We start from the raw sequence: 20,976 nt of genomic DNA, 5'->3' as shown, positions 1-20,976 counted from the left end.
CCGATACCCATCAATGCATCGTGATGAATCGCGATTTCACCCGTCAATCGCGTCGTACCCAGTGAATGAGCCGATGCACTCGGATCGCGGACGTGCGCATCGATGTATCGATTAATATCGATTATTTTCCACACCCTTAGTATTTATAGAGCACTTTCAAACAGCCATTGCTGCATACAAAGTGCTGTACATGGAGCAATTTAACATGCACAATAAACAGTAACACAAATCGGTAATAAAGGCGGTAGAAAGCACCAAACAGTAAAACCAAGAACAAATCTAAGTCATGCTGAGTCAAATGCCAAAGAATACAAGTAAATTTTGAGGAGGGCTTTGAAGATGGGCAGTGAGGAGGCTTGCCGAATGTTCAGTGGGAGGTATTTCCAGAAAGAGGGACCAGCAACAGAAAGGGCTCGATCCCTTCTGAGCCTCAGTTTAGTTCTTGGTACTTCTAATAATGTCTGGTTCACAGACCTGAGGCGCCGGGCAGGTGTGTAGGGGCGGATGAACTCAGAGAGGTAAGGTGGCGCGTTTGAACAAGGTGTTCGTTATGGACAGTCCATGACGAGCACAGAAGTCCAATAACAAAACACCACTCGAGTTCTGATCGGGGGGGGGGGGGGCGTTCCTCCCAATCACGCCCCTCCAGGTCTCGCTGTGTGTGCCCATGTGAGCATTGAAGTCCCCCGGTAGAACAAGGGAGTCCCCAGCAGCAGTACTCTCCAGCACACCCTCCAAGGACTCCAAAAAGGGTGGGTATGCTGAGCTGCTGTTTGGTGCATATGCACAAACAACAGTCAGGACACATCCCCCCCACCCGCAGGCAGAGGGAGGCAACCCTCTCGTCTACCGGTGTGAACCCCAATGTACAGGCACTGAGCCGGGGGCAATGAGCATGCCCACACCTGTTCTGCGCCTCTCACCGTGAGCAACTCCAGAGTGGAAGAGACTCCAACCCCTCTCGAGAGGACTGGTACCAGAACTCTGGCTGTGTGGAGGCAAGTCCGACTATATCCAGTCAGAACTTCTCTGCCTCACGCACCAGCTCGGGCTCCTTCCCTGCCAGAGAGGTGACATTCCATGTCCCAAGAGCTAGCTTCTGCAGCCGAGGATCGGACCGCCAGGGTCCCCGCCTTTGGCTGCCGCCCAGCTCGCATTGCACCCGACCCCTTTGACCCCTCCCACGGGTGGTGAGACCATGAGAAAGGGGACCCACGTTGCCTCTTCGGGCTGAGCCCGGCCGGGTCCCATGGGTGTAGCCCGGCTACCAGGTGTTCGCCAACGAGCCCCACCTCCAGGCCTTGCTCCAGAGGGGGGCCCCGGTGACCCACGTCCGGGCAAGGGAAACTGAGTACCATCGATTTTAATTTTTCATAAGGGGCTTTGTGACAACATTTACGGCCAAATTCTGTTTCCCAATCGTTTTGTCCCAACTGTATCATCCGCAATTTCTTCACTTTTTCAGGTTTTTTTTTTTTTTCACGGGGTTGTCCCAGTACTTTTGCCGAAACTCTCCTCTGAAGGTGCGGCATGCGTCCAAAGAGCAGGCCCATTGAGGGAACACTTGTGAAGTGGAGGAAGGTTGAAGATGAAATGGAGTAAAAGTAGTTTTTTTTTGTCCTTTTAAGAGTCTCTCGAGAGCAGTGAAGGAAGAATGGCCAACATGGACTTGACTCCGACGACTTCCTAGAATTTTAAGCGAGTGCACCTTGCTGCCCGTCACAGCACTTGTACTTTTTTTTCAACGTGTCTGTTGCACTTGTACAAGATGCTGGAGTGAATCATTTCTTTTCCTCATGTTTAACATTCAGGACATGTTCGCGGCAACGCCGCCAGGAAATACAGCTTTCAATTTTCGGAAGACTCGGTCAGGGGGAAAGATTTTGGGACATGGAGGTTTCGGGCTAAGGTTTAAGAGTTCATCTTCGGGTTTCACGGTTGGGTCTGGGGGTTTAAGGTAGGATTTCAAACTAGAGGTGTCGGTGTTCTGGTTAGGCTTGCAAGACGGGGTTAATGTTTTTAAAATTCAAGCTAAGGTCAAAAATTTCAAATTGTGGTTTCAAGCCGAGTCTTTTCCCACAATTACTTTCTTCACATTTTTGTATTGGTTTAAAAAAAAGAAGCGCACACTCTCTAACCAAGACCAGAGATGAATAGCGACTCACCACCAAGGCAGTCATGACATTTAAAAAAGATACATTGATTAAAAACGTTATTCCTCTAATAGTAATAATACATGCATTTTTGGAAAGGTCAGCCATTTTAATTGTGTGCAATCTAGATGAAAGATGTCGAAATTAATCTCGGTTCTGCACCAATTGTTGCAGTTGGATACATTGTTCTTTGTAAATGCCAAACAGAAGCTACAGCTCATCTACTGTAACGTGTTTAGTCTCCAAGAGCAAAAAAACAAAAAAACTGTTCTATCATATCTATGGCATAGTATCTACAGCTATTTATATTGTATTGATTTGGATCATAGCTCGCTACCTGTGCAAAATTATGCATTTGTATGATAAAAGATGAGACACTTGGTCAGTCAGGAGGAGCTCAAGAGTAGAGCTGTTACTCTGCCGCATCGAAAGGAGCCCCATGAGGTGGCTTGGGCATATTGTTAGAAAGTAGCCGTCACATATTACTTTAATGTTGCTTTGAAAGGAAAGCATTTGCAAGCAGCTATGAGAGTTGCCGTGTCTATAAGTGTTATTGATTCACGACTGAGGCAGATAACTGGCTAATTAGCATGGCCAACGGCAGTTCAAAGCTGAGTAGAGCTGCTGCTCCGACACATCGAGAAGAGCCCCATGAGGTGGCTCGGGCATCTTGTTAGATGGTCACCTTAACATATTACTTTCACGCTGATTTGAAAGTAAAACATTTGCAAGCATTATGAGAGTTGCCATGTCTATAATTGGTATATACACACTACTGAGGCAGATGACTAGCTAACTAGCATGACTAACAGCATGAGAGTTGCCGTGTCTATAGTTGGTTTAGTTTCACTACTGAGGCAGATGAGTAGCTAACTAGCATGGCTGACGGCAATTCAAAGCTGAGTGGAGCCACAGTAGCTACACATTTTCAGAGTTGTTTATTTGAACCCTTCCATGTAAAGCTGATAACATGATAAGCTTTCCTATGTAGTAACCGCTGTCACTGAAAGGGTTAGCTAAAAAATATTCCATTCTGGTTTTCTTTTTACGTTTGCTGGTGGACCCACAAAGAGCGTTGAATGAGAAAATTATTAGACCAATAATTGGGATTAAGTCAATCCGTGATATTTTGACTCATGGTAACATGAGCAACACACCATCACACTGTTCACACCGTTAGCGGCTCATGTCCAGTACCATATCTATCATAGTTTATCATGTGAATATCATATAGCAACAATTCGAAATGTGTCTGTTGCTTGGATCATATTAGCTGTCATAGTTATGAATACCATATCGATTTGGATTGGATCGTAGCCAAATCGATCACACTTGTTTATCTTCCAACTCTCTGCTATATGCAGCATTTTTGTTCACAGTTGCCATTTTTTAAGTCGGCAAAAGTCACAAAAGAGTTGCGACGGAGTTAAGCGGGAATAAAAAGAAATGTATCAGCATTTAAGCGTGTGCAACCTGAGATTGAAAATGAATCAGCCCAGAGTTGGAGACTTCTCCGGGCACAATTTGGACCCCCCCCCCCCTCCTCACAACCCTTCGAGGCAGACAAGAGTGAGGACCCACAGCTCATTGTCCACTTTTTTTTTTTTTTTTTAAATAACAAAGAGCCTGGAGGGTCCAGGATGGAGGCGGGGACCCTGAATACAGATGAGCTCCATCCATCTCACACACACACACACACACACACACACACACACGCGGTCTTGCTTACTTTGGCGTCTTTTTACACTGAAAAAAAGTCCCACAATGCTTTGCTGCTTTTGAGGGGCTCATTCCGATCACGTTGGAATGTTGTTTTGGTGATTGCACTCAGGCAGAAAACATGAATGCACAACCTCTACCGCACATTCTTCTAGGACAAAATGCTTTTATCTTAGCATAAGTGAAAAGAAAAAAAATGATTATACTACAAGAATAACGTCATAACATTGCCGGGCTAAATTGTTATTTTTGAGGAGAAATAGTTGGAATTTATCATGGGAAAGTCATACTCCTGGATAAAGTTCCATTTTCTTTCAGCCAGTCATCGTTTTTCGTTAAAATTTTCAAGAATGAAAATTTTAAAATTAAATTTTAAATTTGCATTAAAATTATATATATACTGTCTATATCAAAGTCCTTCATAATTTTTTTTTAGAACATTGAAATGGAGTTGCTAAAGGCATCACATGCTCTCACAGGATTTAAATATGCTGTGTTTTTTATATGAGGAAAATCATAAACCGACAGGAATAAAGTTGCATTCCGTCAACACCTAAATTGTAATATGAAAAGAGCAAAGAAGACACGTTTGCCCTGTAATGCACATTTTTAAAATTATTTTTTAATTAAAAAAAAGATCATGGATGGATGACTGTTATCTCATTAGGATGGAGTGGAATCTCCCCATTCCTTTGTCCAGTCCAGCAAGTGCGAGGAAGAAAGGTTCATGCATCACAGAGGGGGAGCATGAAACAACTCCGATTGCCTTGAGCGCTGAGAGCTAATCTAGCTCTTAGCGTCGGCTCCTTCCTCACATCATTTACATTCCCTGAGTGTGGATGGAACAAGCTGATTAAGACTGCTGCATTATTCAACAGGAGCCACCGTGCGTGTGCGTGCGCGTGTGTGTGCGTGCGCGCGCCCGTGTGTGTGTGTGGGTGTGTGTGTGTGTGCATGTGTGTGTGTGTGTGTGTGTGTGTGTGTGTGTGTGTGTGGCCGAGGCGTTAATTGATTAATTGAAATGCAAGGGTGCTAACAAACAGCCCGAAGGTGAAGACATGGCGCTGGAGTGCTCACCTCTTCATTTCATTAGCACCGTATTAGCGCAGAATTGGTGAGCAAAGAGGCAGGAAAAGAAAGAAAGAAAGAGCCGTTGGGAGAAAAAAAAAGATATGCAATGACTGCAACAGGCTATTTCAGATAACTACTTACTTCAACAAGCTTCATACTCATTTCGACTTGTCACTTCAACTAGTTACTATCATGAATGAGCTGACTTCAATGAATTTTTTTCTTTCGACAAACTTATTTCAAGTATGTTCTTCCCTCTACGAGTCACTTACATGATCGAGTGACATATTGGAACTACCTACTTCAACAAGATGGTTTTCCAGTGTGTGTGTGTGTATTTGTGAGTATCTGTGTGTACATCTTGCAAACAGGTGGCACCTGCTGGTTGATTGGTTCCAGCCGATCGTGGGATTGGCTAGAGGAAAAATTACGTTTTTTTTTTGTCCATCCATCCATTTTCCACCGCATATCCGGGGTCGGGTCACGGGGGCAATAGCTTTAGCAGGGAAGCCCAGACTTCCCTCTCCCCAGCCACTTCTTTCAGCTCTTCCTGGGGGAATTCCGAGGGGTTCTCAGGCCAACTGGGAGACATCGTCTCTCCAGCGTGTCCTTTCCCCAGGGCCTCCTGCCGATGGAACGTGCCCGGAACACCTCACCAAGGAGGCGTCCAGGCGGCATCCTAATCAGATTCCTGAGCCACCTCATCTGATTCCTCTCCATGTGGAGGAGAAGCGGCTCGACTCTGAGCCACTCCCGGATGGCCGAGCTTCTCACTTTATCTCAAAGGGAGAGCCCAGACATGCTGCGGAGAAAACTCATTTCATCCGCTTGTATCCGGGATCTCGTTCTTTCGGCCACGACCCATATCGTGACCATTAGTGAGGATTGGAACGTAGAGGTTTTTTTTTTTTTTTTTTTGCATTTTAACCACCGGGAGTTTGCAGTCGGTCTCTCCAGGCTCTTCTTCTTCCAACTTGGCCAAATGTTGTTTTTATTCAACTGGTTACTAAATTTAACAAGCTGACTGTTTTTCAAGATTACTGCCATTGACTAATCAATTCTTTCAACTCGATACTCACTTCAAGGACTTAGTTACTCACTTCAAGTAGTTATTTTTAGTGACTTACTGATTACAACTCATTAATGTTCACAGGCTGCTTTCTTCAACTACCCACGACCTGTTTTATGATCCGCTTACTTGAGGTAGTTATTTCAAGTGCCTTCAACGAGCGAATTGAACTAGTTTATCATTAGTGTATTCCACAGAGCAACATAATTAAAGGAATCGGTTTGACTTGGATATGTTGAAAACCTATTAACATTTTTAATTATCCACCGGCAGACGCTGAGCCATTGACTTTTTCAGTGTCCTATGTAATTTGCGTGAAAAGGACATCCACTACGACGATCGATTACTTCACAGTACACAAGCTCCAAACGAACTTCACTTGAAAAGAATGTTTAGCGCATTCTTTTTCTATCCGTGATCCATGTATTTCCCTATTAGAATTCCTTTTATTGACCCATTAGTATTCCATGTGATGGGTTTTGCAAATGTAATTCATCTTTTGCCTTAATGTCCGCCACACGTGGCCCAGCATGTTTAAAAAAAAAAAACGATCCTCAACAGATAAACAACACATTCGTATTTTGTCATGTGTAGGCTGTCCTCGTCATCACGCTATTGCATGAACACCAAATGCGCGCTGAAATCATTGGAATTCATCTGACACACGGGTGACCAATACGTAGATCGCGATCGACCGGAAGCCTGCCGACTGGTCTCAAGTCGATCGCGAAGGGAGTAGGGGAAAATAAGAATCACAACACTGGATTCAATATAAAATACCGTGGCATCATGACTACTGGCTTTTCTTTGCATCAATGTAATACACTAACCGGCTTCCCCTTCATCTGCTTCACGACAATGAATCCAGAGAGCAGATGGTAACCCTCCCCACACACACATGCATGCACACGCATCCACACACAAACATTCATCGGAGCAAATCAGTGAGGTATAAAATGGGGAAAATAATAGATGCTGTCACACGGCTTGAGAGGAACAATTGTGGGAATGCCACCGGGCATAAAATAAAAGTTTTCCGACAAGTGCAACTTAAGTCAATAAATGGACCTCAACCAAGGGCAAAAAAAATAAGGCCAAATAGTGGCTATTGCACTTGGTAAACATCAGGAGAATTGAATTGAATATAACTTTATTGTCAAATGATATGATATGATGATGATGATAATGATAGTTTGTTGTTGCTAGGTAGAATTCATACGGCTGAAACATCGTTGACCAATGGGCCATGAAATGTCCCCCAAAACCAATGTGGATAATTGTCATTTGGCAATAGAAAGCCAAAGCCCTATGCCAAATGACAAGACAACTACATTCAGTTGTTGCGGAGTTCATAAGCCGCAACAACTGACTAATAACAGTAGTTATTGGTGCCCCAATCTACACATTAAAGATACAATAATAACCTGAGTTTAAAAAAGGTTTTTCAAATTGAGAACAGCACATTTGTCCAAAACGATGAACGTTAATTAAGTCAAGTGACGCAGTTGTTGCTAATTCAAAGCGCCACAGGAGTCAATGAAAAACTTTGGCTTTAGCTCGACAGTGGCCACACCCACTGGGTTGTTTGACTGACCCAAATCAATAATACATGTCAATCGGATCACAAGGCACGTTTTTAGTTAGTTGTTGCAAGGTGAAGTTCACCGGCCCCGCCCGCATATGGGTTCCCTGTGAACCAATGTAAAAAGATTTCACAAAGAAAATGACTAGACGTGTTTCTCCCAATGAAAACATGATGAATAGCCAGCGGCAAAGTCTCGGAGGTCATTCCTCTTATCTGGATCATGTACTGGTCCGGTGGAAGCGTCTCCACCACCATCCCAACCCGACTGATAATAAAATCTCAGCCTTCCCTGACTTAATAAATCCGCATTCATCCCCCTCGACCTTGACTTCCTCCTTTCATGGCCGCACTTATTTCCATAAGTGACTCTGAAGAGGAAATATGAGCACAAAGCAAACTGGCTCCAGTGCCACTATGTTGTTTTGTTCAGTTGAAGGACGCTTGATGATGAGCTGCGAGGTTTAATGGAGGGAAGCTAATGCTCCCCTCAAGCTTCCTCGGTTTAAACAAGCAACTCCTTTAAGAGGAGTTTGACTTTCTGCCTCGAGCGTGTCGGTAATTACTCTCGAGTGCGCGAGGAAAAACATAGCTCCAGGATACCGTCATTCTTCCACCGCCTCAAAAGAAGTGCTAATGCTAACATTAGCGCGGCCTTTGAAGCTAGGACGTTATGGGTCTTTAGGACCTAAGCAAGCAGTCAAATTAAAGTTTCAAGTGTTTACACATCGATTGAAGTCGCCTCCAATTTGGTGTGGCAGTGTCCCCGAGGATGAGCCAGTTGATGTAGTGACATAGCAAACTTGTCCTAGCGATTTTTGCCACCAAATTTGAACATTGTGAACTAGACGAACGGTCGACGTTAAATTACGTTTTTGTTTTTTGCATTTGGAGAGAGTACAGAGACAAAGTTTGATTACATGTCACAAAATGGGAAATCAAAGCGAGACGTCACCATGGAGTTTGGGGAAATTCAGCCCCCAAAGCTAGTTTCACATAGTAACATAAAATTTGGTACACATGTCTAGCATGGGTAGACCCACAAAAAAGTCTCAAAAACCCATGTTGTAAAATACAATGGGAGTCTTGAAAGTTGGTTTGAAGTAGGTCAGGTTTGAAGACGTATACATAAAATGTAACTGATTACTCAGATCATTAATGTTAATTGAAAATTTGGTCGACATGTCTATTATGTTCCTGCGATTGGCTGGCAACCGGTTCAGGGTGTCCCCCGCCTACTGCCCGAAGACCGCTTGGATAGGCTCCAGCACAACCCGCGACCCTTGTGAGGATAAAGCGTATCGGAAAATGGATGGATGGATGTCTATTCTGAGTCGACTCACAAAAAAGCCTTGAGAAACCACGGCTGAAAAAACACAGGAAGGAAGCCTGCCATTTTTATTTGAAGCGATGTCAAAGATGAGCTGTGTTTCATCAGCTTTTGCCTTTTAAATAGATCACAGCGGCTCAACAAGTGACAGCTCCCCACTGTCTGATTCATTTCTGGTGTGCCACTTTTCACTATATTGCCTTGTTGTTATTAGCATTAGCATTCCCAGTCCATCGACGGACGAAACATCATCTTCTTGATTTATTTTGACGATCTGCAACTGTTTGAAACCTAATCATACAGGTCTGAGCTTTCATATGGCATTAGCACAGCATTGGCATTGCGTCGTGATTATCAATATGACTTGGACACGAACAAGAAAGCAGCTTTTAACCTCTGCAGCAGGCGGCGGTCAATCACCATCGTTTGTCCCCTCAGGTGGCGAAGGAACCTCGCCGCTGGTGTTCTACTATTAAAATCCCAAATGGAAATGAGAGAGGGAGGAACTCCGGAGGAAAGGGTGAGCGAGCTATCAGGCTAGCTAGTGACCGTCCGCATGCAAATGAGCACAGCGTGCAGCACCATTATCTGTCATTAAACTGGGATTAAAGTCGTTTGCTCTTGTCAGGGAGATCTGTCAGCGCGATGGCTTGAAGATGAAATGCAGACAGAAAGGGAGATCTCACTTGATGATGATGACATGCGGCAGATTGAGTGGCCGTGGGTCTGTGCGTATTCACGTGTGTGTGTGTGAATGACCTAAACCATCAAAAGCTTTTTGTTCCAACCTCGCCTCACGGAAAACCTACCCTTCACAAGCAGGCAGCTGTGAAAATTGATATTGTCGCGCTCTCTCGCACACATGCACGGCGTTATGTCCAGAACAAACACCCGGATGATTTTGTAATCAAAGTTTCCCACGAGAAAATATGAATTTGTCAACATTGGCCTACTTGATGCTGGAATCAATTCCCAGGAGAAAATACAAATGAGGGCGGCCCGGTAATCCAGTGTTTAGCGCGTTGACCTCACAGTGCAGAGGTACCGGGTTCGATTCCAGCTCCGGCCTCCCTGTGTGGAGTTTTCATGTTCTCCCTGGGTCTGTGTGGGTTTTCTCCAGGTGCTCCGGTTTCCTTCCACATTCCAAAAAATATGCATGGCAGGCTGATTGAACACTCAAAATTTGTCCCTTGTTGTTCGTCTGTGTGTGCCCTGCGATTGGCTGGCAACCAGTTCAGGGTGTCCCCCGACGACTGTCGGACGATGGCTGGGATAGGCTTCAGCACCCCCCGCGATCCTTGTGAGGATAAAGCGGATCAGAAAATGGATGGATGGATGGAAAATATCAATGACTTAAATACCCAGTCAGAGCTGAGCCTTTCCTTCACTTTTCACCACTTTGCATGCGTCCCAACATTTGTATTCAATGATCCCATTAGTCTCGCACAAAACGATACGACAATATCAATATTTTGATAAGAGCATACACTTTCCCGGAATCAATTCACAGGACAAAATATCAATATTGTAATAGCTGTTCTGTGATAGTATCCATCCCGAAACCAGCTCTTCCGATATCGGGACCGATTCCCTGAAGAAAATCCTCAAATCCTGATACCGGAATTAAGAATTAGCAACTCACAGAGTTATTACAGGTCAACAGTGAAAGGTATTTCACATTGTCGTGAGTGTATCCTGCTTCTGTTGATGTTAACATTTGAACCTTAGCATTCCCAGGCTGCTTCTGACTAATGTATCATCGTGAGGCCCCAGGTCGCAATTTTGCGCGTTAGATTCCACCTCCGTGTGGAGTTATTTTCGTAGCGCCACGATGGCATTACAGAACCGGGGAAAGGCGAATGCATTGAGATGTGTGTGGCAACATCAACATCTCCCTCATCGTCCCCCCCCCAGCTACTGTGTTCTATATCGATAATCCTTGCGTACATGGATCACAATGCGTTATAATCACAGTCAGGAATTACAGCAGTCTGTGTGGAAATGCATCAATGCGGAACGCTCAAAACATATCAAAACTCCAGTAACAGCATTCTCAAGACTGGAATTGTGCCAGAAGAGAAGATATCGGAAATACACGACCAGCCTTCATGATACTGAATTTAATCCCAACGGTGAGAATATTGATACCAAATATCAGCACTATAAAACCATCTTTCCCATTTTGGGAATTGCTTTTCCCCAGAGAAAATAACCTCTGAATCAATCCCCAGCCAAAAATATGAATCCTGTAATATTGTTACTCCCATTTAAAACGTCCCAACGCCAAAATCCGCGCCTTGGAAGAGCATTATGCCGATGCAAAGCTTGGCGAAACAGGAATTATTTTCCAAGAGAAAACATTGACACTCAATATTCAGACACCGTACTTCCTGATCTTGAAATATATTCTTCGGAAAGAACATTAGTACTCTGATAGCAGCCTTCTCAACACGAGAATGAATTCCCAGGAGTGCGTATAAACACTCATCTACCAGTTGTCTCAATACTGGGGTTGATTCCAAGAAGAAAATATTGTTACCCTGATACAAACCTACTTGATCCTGTAATTGTGCCCTTGAAGAGTATATCGACACTTTGTTGTAACTTTCTTGCTACTGGTATTGAACCCCAGGAGAGTATATCAAGGCACTGATACCTACTTTTTCAATACTGAAATAGATCCCCGGGAGAGTATATCAATACTCTGACCAAACTAGCTGATTTTGGAATCGATCCGCAGGAGCGTCTATGAATACCAAAAAGTCAACAAAACTCCAATATGATTTTTTTTTTTACCAATACTTGAACTGACAATACCGTGACACGAGTCTCCCGAACACCAGACTCCATTCCCAGATAAAATATTAAACTGAAATATCGATGTTCCGATACCAGCGGACCCCAGACTGGAATCAAGAGCAAGATTTGATACAATATTCAAATTGTCATCTTCCTGGTCCTGGAATTCAGAAGCAATATCGCCAACAATCATCTTCTGTCTTACTTGGTATCATATCGGTGAAGAAGTATGCCTTATTCATTTTGCATTGTTCTAAATGTGTCATTTTGATTCATTTATAAGCCTGGAGGCAGATAGCAAATCAGAACTTTTTTGCTGCATTTTGTCACATGAGGCACACGCGCTGTGAAGAAAAGTTTTGGGGTTTTTTTGCTGTCTATGCTGCCCCCTAGCGGCTAAGAAAGCAGCACATGCCCTCGAAAAAACATCCCTTTATGTTTTGTTCCTCTCGAGCACACACACATCGAAATGAGGGATGAAGAAGATGAAACAGATGGGTAACGAGGAAGAGGAGGAGGCTGACGACACGTTTCCACACTCAGGAGGAAGAAGAGACATCAAATGTCACCCCAGGGGAAGAAGAAGAAAAGCAAGACGAGAACAAATGACGTCCTAGATACCTTGAACTTTTATTTTTTTATTTTTATTTTTACATTTTGACGAGCAACCTCCTGACCCTCTTGAGGATGACTCACCGCATGCGTGAAGGGTGAAGATGACGAGTAGATAAAATGTATCCTCATCATCACCACACTTTATAGATGAAAAGATGCCTTCTGGCATCTATTTTCTCGCCGTTAAAGAGCCAAGACACGAGCTTCGAGGTTTAATTTGCATATCAAACATCAAAGAAATGATCAAGTCCAACATTTTAATTGCAACTTTTCCCACTTGGCCGTTGCATTTTTTATGTGCTTTCCAGCTTACTTTGCGCGTACGAAATGTGCACCAGCATCCAAAAGCTGACATGCGCAAGTTTTGCCACACCGAACGAACATCGCGAAGTGGACCGCGGCCTCGCAGCTGGTGCGCACCGACCGAGGGAGCTCCGCAGCCGGCCGCGCTCGCCGCGTTTTCCCCGGTCCACCACGGGAGGGCAAAGAAAGCGAGAAAAAGTGCGGAGATGAAAGCGGCCAAGCATGCTCACCTTGCGCTAGAGTCCCGGCGCCCAACATCAACCAGAGCGCAATCAAACAAATCCGTACGCTTCTGCTCCGAGGTGCGTTCATCTTGATGACAGTGGGAAGAAGATAGTGCGGAGGCTTCATCCTTTTGGATTCTTCTTCCTCCTCTCTCTTGGTGGTGCAAGTGCGCTCTGAAGGAGGAGATGTGAGGGACAGTCACAGAGGGGAGAGAAGGGGGGGGGCGAGTGAGAGAGTTAGAGAGAGAGAGAGGGAGAGAGAGACGGGGGTGGGGGGGAGAGGATGAGATATAGGATGCAGAAAAAAAGCTCATGAAAATGTGAAAAAGGGAGAGAATGAAGGTGGGAGAGGCACCTCAGACAGAGCGGGAGAAGAAAACTGGATGAGAAAGGTGAAGGAAGACAGGTGGAGAGATTAAGTGAAGGAAGGAAGGAAGGAAGGAAGGGAAAAGGACAGGGAGAGAAGGGAAGGTGGGAGTGAAGGAAGGAAGGTGGGAGAGAATGACAGAGAGCAGGATGAGGGGAGAGGGATGTAAGAAGGTAGGAGGGAAGAGAGGAAAAAGGGAGGGTAAGAAGGTGGGAAGAATGGAGGTTGGAGAGAGGAAGGAACGAAGGAAGGAGGGTGTTTTACAAGGAAGGAAGGAAGGAAATAAACAGAAAGTGCCAATAAATGTATTATTATTATTATTATTATTATTATTATAATAAGAAGTTGGGAAGAAGGATGGTGGGGAGTGTCAGGTAAGGTTGTCCACCAATTCGACAGGGGGCGGTTTCAAGTAATTTGGGCCATTTTCAGGGATCCTTTAAAAATCTTACTCCTTGAAATAAAAAAAATTGTGCATGCAAATACTTCATGTGGGTTTTTTTTCTACTTTCTTCCCTCCGAATGGTGTCGCAGTAGATTGCGAATTTCTCCATTGTGAGACAAATAAAGGTTTCTTATCTTATTTGGTCCAATTGGACCCACGTATACAAGAGAGATAGAGCACACTTAATTGTTACATTTTAGGTGCATCCCATAATAAAATAAATTACATTCAAACCACCAACCCTGAACAGGCCGCAAACAGGAATGCATTTGATGGTGAGCCTCTCCAGACATTTTCATGCTAAATCCAATTTCCTTTAGCATCTGTTTGGTCGAATTAAGGCTTTAAAGTTTCCTTCTGCTTTTAGAAGAACAAACAGCTGAAAGTCAAACCAAAGGCGTTTGTTTGTTTGTGTGGTGGGGGAAAGAAACGAACAAAAAAAAAAAAGATTATTCCGCACCCCAGCTGAGAAATGTTTGTGCACTGACTATCTGATTGCAAAAAAAAACAAAAAAAACAAAGTAATCGCTTCCATCTTCGCAGACAGTCAGAGTGCGAATGTGTCCGAAGGGGTCGACAAAGATGCTCGGATTTATCTGAGCTGACGCGTCCGCAGGCTCCAAAGTGGACCACGCCACTGCGCCGCGATAAGCCGTCAATGTTTTATCCATGCCTTTGCTCTTAGCATTTTATCTGGGATCAGACGGCGCTAAGATCGTTTTTGTCCATCCGAAAATCCCTCCGTGTGCAAATTTGTCCTTTTATGTAACTAGAAGAACAATTGCGGATACTTTCTGCTCGGGATAATGATTCCGAGGATGAGTCAATAGAACAAGGGACTTGCATGCTTTGTTTTGGTGGGAACAAAGTTGCTTCACACACAATCTTCTGGGTCGGTTATCAAATGTTTTAAAACGCTACACGCAATGACCTGAACTCAAATATTTCATAATTTAACATCTGTCTTCGACGGAAGGTTCCAATTTGGTGGTACGACAATATGACAACACTTCAATAGAAGGTCTGGCATTCAGGGCCCCAGAAAATGGCCACAATAATTTGCTTCAAACCAGAATGTTGACATGCCTTTTTTTGGCTCTGGCTTTCTTAGACTTTTTTGTGGGTCTTTTCATCATAGAAATGTCGCTCAAATTTTATATTACTGAGTAAAAACTGGCTTTGAGGACTGTTTTTCTTTTTTAATTTTTGGCGGGTAAAAAGTCCAGATTTCAGGTGTCTTTGCATGGTTTCTTCAGACCTTTTTGTGGTTCAACTCATTATAGACATGCCTACCAAATTTCAGTTTGCCAAATTAAACTGGCTGCAGGGGCTGAAATTTCCCCATATCCGGTGATTTATGCAAAAAAAAAAAAGGTACATCTCAAATGTTTCGATTTCCAAAATCGCATTGGTACAAATTCTGTCAGCAAGTGACCGCAAGGTATTTTATTGCTCCACTTTACTATTAACACCGTCAGACCCATAGCTTTGCAAAAAAAATATATATATATGTCGCGAAAATACACTTGATATGTCTTGTCTATGTTTTGTGACCTGCCACGAGACTCCAAATGCAAATTAGCGGTATGCTACATATTACATTTATGCAGGTAGTGGTCACCAATGTGCTTTATCCTTTTCAAAGAGTAAAATGGAAAAAAAAATATCCATCTGTCCATCTGTCAACCCGTCTATCGATCTAGCTAACTATCCAGTTAGCTATCTAGCTAGGTAAGCTAGCTAGATAGATAAATAGATAGATAGCTATCGGTCAGAATTGTGCAACTCTCCACAAAAGATCATTGGATCCGTTTACAAATTCTTATTTTGTTCTGGAAGCCCGACCTATCTCTACGACACATCCCAGCTGTCAGACAGTCTATCCGTTGGCTTGACAGTGTGTCCCCACCTTCTCCCATCAGTCGCTGGCTTCTCATGTGTGCCCATCACTTTCCTCCCAGCCGAGTGACTTGTCGTCACAGGTGATGAGCGCCTCATCCCCTTCGCCATCTACAAACATCCATCAGCGAGGAAGAGGAGGAGGGGAAGGAGGACGAGGTGTTGATGTCTTTCACATGCCGGCAACAAAGGCGGATGGTCTGACCTCAATCTGGCGCCATACCAGCAACGTTCCACTTGCATTACAAACAGAATAGGGAGGGGGTTAGGGGTGAGGGTATGCATCACTAACCAGGAAATAATTCCATTTGTGTGCAGACCAGCCCTCATTCTTCTTTTTTTTTTATCACCACCAAGGAAGTTTCAGATAATTTTTTACGATGTTTGGGATGACAGCAGTTTGCAGTGTTTTGACGTTTGTTAGCAGAATTGGGTTAATTTTGCCGAGGCAAATTTTCACCAATTTTGCTCCCATTAAACAAAAAGTCATTTTGGTGAGACGCTGGCGAAAGATGCAGATCCGGTCCGAGTGCCAAAGGGAACAGGTGAGGGGTTTTCAATATTCCTTATTTGTCAGGATTAAACTCCTTTTGCTCAAACTGCTTTTGCAAATTTCTAAAAATTTTGTAAAAAAATCAAACGAAATCTCGTCTTATGAGACTCAGGATTTAGATCAAGTCTGAGCACTGAGAATTTTTAATGAGCCAGACGTGGGAGGTGACAGAGGGAGGATCTGTGTGTTAGGGTTGGGTCAGCTACGGTCTTCCTGTGTGGAGTTTGCATGTGCCTGTGTGGGTTTTCTCCGGGTACTCCGGTTTCCTCCCACATTCTAAAAACATGCACGGCGAGTTGATAGAACGCTGAATTGTCCCTCGGTGTGAGTGTAAGTGCGGATGGTTGTTCGTCTATGTGTGCCCTGCATTTGGCTGGCCACCGGTTCAGGATATCCCTCACCTACTGCCCGACAACGGCTGGGATAGGCTCCAGCACGCCCCGTGACCCTTGTGAGGATAAAGCGGATGGATGGATATACTATAATGTGTGTGTATATAACCAAAATCTTGCATCATCCCCCATTACACACAAGAGGAATCCGAAACCTCTACAGACAAGCAAACATGGCAGTTTGGCAGACTGGCAGTCACTTTTCCAAAAGAAGCACTTTTCAATTCCCGTCCCTATTTGGGAGACTGCCAAGTTGACTTCTAGCCTCATTTTGTGTGGATGCCATTCACGTGACACGTGGGAGATATCCTTTTGCCAACTGTCCCACATTTATCAGTTCACATTCACATGGGTGCCCCCCCCCCCCCCCCCCGAGACATTGTTCCTTTTTTTCCGCCATGAAAGACGGAATAAAGTGTTTGGACAAAAGCTCCATAGTGACGTTTAAATGCACAACATGTGTTCTTTGTGTGTGATTGTGAAAAGCAGCACAAAGAGAAAATGAGGTTTTTTCGACAGATTAGTGAGGAAGCTTCGTGTCACCTCCAAATTGGCCTCTGACACTCAAGTTAATTGCTTCTCATTCTTTTGTGAGCACCTGAAAGACGGCCCAACACGCCACACTTTGAACAGAAAGATGCTTTTTCTTTCTTCTGGAACAAATATCACTTTCCTACTTGAGAACCAAGCCTCTTTCATCTTCAAAAAGTGTAACTATATTCTTACCACATATTACAAGGCATCATTCCTTGTACAGCGCTTTCGCAATAGCTACAGCTGAAACAAATCGCTTTACAGAACAGTTAACATAAAATAACAAAATAGGGTTATATAACAACACGTAACATAAGACATGGACAGCCAATTGTAACCACTATTGCTGCATTTTCTCTCTCCCTCTCTCTCAAAATATCTCTCAAAATATTGACTCTACTACAACAATTACAATATTTTTTATCAGATTTCTTTTTAACGTAACTATTTCTGTAACAATTTACACAAGTCATAACAGATTTTTTTCAATACTATTTATTTGTTACATCCACATATTCACAACTTTATTATTTTTTTGTTTGGGAAAATACTTAAATGTTCAAAACGTTTTGCTGAATTGAATTTTTCCAAGAAAAAAAAATATTTTTTTAAATAGGAGAATGACTTTTGGGGCCAAAAATACATTTGTTCAATAAAATATTGTTAATGAACAACGACATTTTAATGTAAATCATAAGTAAATTGTTTGTGATTATTTTATCGTCTTGTAACTTTGTAACAACCTTTGCCCCATTTTTCCATTTTTTAAGTGATCTAAAAAAGAGCTTTATCTTTTTTTATATAGAAAAGTAAAAATTATTTTTTCAAGAAAAACTACCATTTTTTTGTAATAATCGTTTTCTTATGATTGTGTCCCAGACCTGCTTCTTCAAGGAAACTGCGAGCCTCAGACAATTCCACATCCACACACAGATGGTCATAGTATTCCTCTTGACTGTAGCATCAATAAAAATGTGTAAAAGTGATTCAAGCAGCACTTTTCGTGGTGGGCCAGCTTCTGTGTGTTAAAAAAAAAGAACAAGCTGAGATGTGCAAAAAGAAGAGCAAGAGGCTTATGATTTAGAGTAGCTTCCTACAAGAAGTCAACTTTTCCATAAGACGGCATGATGATGACCCGCTTGCAATTTCCAACTTCTGGTTTGGTGACAGATAACGTTCAGATGTTTACTGCCCGAGAATGGTGAGTCACCCGTTGTGGTGGCCCATTCCTCCATTTGCGTAGCAACAAAGAAAATGGCCCAAAGGGATCTGACCTTGAGTTTCTTCTTTTTATTCGGACACATAAAAACTTAAGCAAAGAAACACTGAAACACATTCTGTACAAAAGCACCCACAAGCAACAACACAATTTTACTCCAACACAAAATCATACAAAAAGACACTCACAGCATTTTTGTGTGTCATTGCTCGTGAAATGTTGATCTTTCGAGTTCTTGACTAAAGTAGCAACACTTTTAAAGGGCTCTATTTTCATGACCGACGCAAATCCAGGGCAGCACAAGGTGTACCTAGTCAACACCATTTAAAAATAGATTTTAGCTAGCAAGTTGGCGTGGCTGCTATAGAGTGTCTTGTTGTCAACAATGCGTGTGAGCATGTCACACGGAGGAAACAAAAGAGAGAGGGGTGGGAGCGAGTCTCACTTGATAGCCTGTCTATGGACCTTGGCTACTGGCTGGCAGGACCGGTTTAGAGCGCCTCATTGTAGGCTGTGAGTGCTTGCATGTCAAGGAGAGAAAGTGAATGAGTGAAGAAGGGGAGGGGGAGTCCGAGTATTCATATAATACAACAACAGCAATGCTGCCAGAGAATGGTTAATCTTGTGCATCGCAAGGCTATTGTTCACCCACATTTGAAATTTTCTTTGAAGGCATTGAGTCTTTCTTTTTTTAGAGTGTGTTCAGTTCCATCTGTCATGAATTAGCCGCCAATCAAAGGCGGCCAAATCTGGCAGTGGGATAATTGCCTGAGATAACTGATTGACAACTACATGGCTTTAGATCATTGATTGGCGCTTTCATGGCATCACCCACACAGATGCTGGATGGGTTTTTCATGTGTGAATCTTTGACACTGCGGAGAAAGCTACTTTCAAAATAGTCACAAGCATACAATAAATAGTAACGCCACAATGGAACTTTTGTATTACAATAGCATTCAATTATCATAGATTTTTTTGGTGTAGACTCTAAACCAGGGATGTCAAACTTATGGCCCGGGGCCAAATCCGACCTGACACCTCATTTTATGTGGCCCGCAAAAAAGCAAGTCAAACATGTCAACTTTCATGATGCTAGCTAAAATCTGTACCAACATTTTTAATTTTCATCTTTAATAAGGATTTTGTCAGCATTTTATTGAGAAAATCCCCCCGTCATGACAGTAACTTAAACAAAAGTGGAGTAAACCGTCATTCTTGACTTCATTATATGGTTTGAGTCATAACGGCCCTCCAAGGGAAATGGTAACTAAAATATGGTCCATGGCAAAAATGAGTTTGACACTCCTGCTCTAAACTAATGGAATCTAAATTTTACATTATATAAGGTAGGGGTGGCCAACCAGTCGGAGACGAAGAGTCTTTATTATTATTTTTTTTTACTGTGTTACTGCAAAGAGCCACGCGCGCACACACACACACGTGCATGCACACAGACTTTTTTGCCCAGAGATCGACTTTTGGAGCAACCAACCTCCAATGATCGACCCTGTCGCGCATGCACGCCACGATGAGCAACAACCGGAGCGCCCGAACATAAATGAAACCTAATGACACAAACACACAAATATTTTTTTTTTGCCCCATTTCCTCCTCCAACCGCTCGCGGTCGACTTGGGACCAGTCTGCTGGCTCTTGGTCAATTGCAATCAACATATCGGGCACCCCTGCCTTAACTGAGGTAATTCGCTGACTAGCTCAGCACTTAGCACTTCACGCTGTTTTCTGAGCATGAGCGGTGATTCAGTCATCTGATTGGTTGCCCTCTATGTCAGTCAAGTAACGGCATTGATGATAGGCTGACGTACTACGTTCTGTGTATTAAGCACCGTTGTTTGAATGGCATCGCCGAGTCGTTTTCGACGATTGTCGTGTGAATGCTTGGGAGCTGCATTGAACCAGCCAAAGAGCCACATGTGGCTCGCGAACTGCGTGTTGGCCACCCCTGACAAAGGGAACGCTCTGAATTGTACCTAGATGTGAGTGTGAGTGGTTATTTGTTTATGTGTGCCCCCCGAGTGGCTGGCAAGCCGTTCAAGGTGTATCTCGCCTACTGCCCGAAGACATCTGGGATCGGCTCCAGCATGCCCACGAACCTGGTGAGGATAAGTGGATTAGAAAATGGATGGATGGATGGATAGATATTACTGGCGGGCAAAAAAACAAGATTTGGCCTATTTCTGAAAACAAAATTACAATCTATTTTTATAAGTCAAAAAAAAATCTGATCTTTATTCAATTTTGCTAATCCATCGCTTGTAGCGTCATGCAGCCTGAAAGACAACAGAATTAGCTGGCCCTGAGACACCCAGCTCAGAGCCATCCTCTCACTCGAGTTTGGATCTCGCAAACATGTCAGTCCGACATCATTACTAGCTTGTAAACATAAGAAACGACTCTTAGGTCTCATCCCACAATGCAATACGGTGCTGAGGCAAAGCGAGTGTGACCACAAGAATCTTTTAGAGCCACCGTGAAGCATCTAATTGAGCCGACTGCTGTTAATTTGCATCTTGCGCTGCGAGGGCACTTCATCATCATGCCGATGGCGTCCATGCATGTATCTGTGTTTAAGTGTGTTCTAATGATGCAGGAGAGTCTGCTTAACGACGCGTGAACGTGCGCGCGAGGGTTGCAGGCCGGCGTGAAGCCACTTTCATTTGAGAACACAATCTGTTCAT

At 43.5% G+C, this 20,976-nt stretch overlaps 1 protein-coding gene across 1 annotated transcript in view; it reads right to left on the bottom strand.

Annotated features, from left to right (window-relative positions):
- Nucleotides 1-13,077, bottom strand: part of LOC127616046 (contactin-associated protein-like 4) — a 53,030-nt gene extending 39,953 nt beyond the window's left edge. The window contains exon 1 of the mRNA XM_052087468.1: nt 12,872-13,077. Coding sequence (XP_051943428.1) covers nt 12,872-12,992 — 121 coding nt within the window. The 5' untranslated portion in view covers nt 12,993-13,077. The remainder of the gene's footprint in view (nt 1-12,871) is intronic.
- Between the last annotated feature and the right edge of the window lie 7,899 nt (nt 13,078-20,976).

The sequence above is a fragment of the Hippocampus zosterae genome, chromosome 15, assembly GCF_025434085.1.
Source record: "Hippocampus zosterae strain Florida chromosome 15, ASM2543408v3, whole genome shotgun sequence".
NCBI classification, from domain to species: domain Eukaryota; kingdom Metazoa; phylum Chordata; class Actinopteri; order Syngnathiformes; family Syngnathidae; genus Hippocampus; species Hippocampus zosterae.
This window is presented reverse-complemented; position numbering and strand designations above follow the sequence as displayed.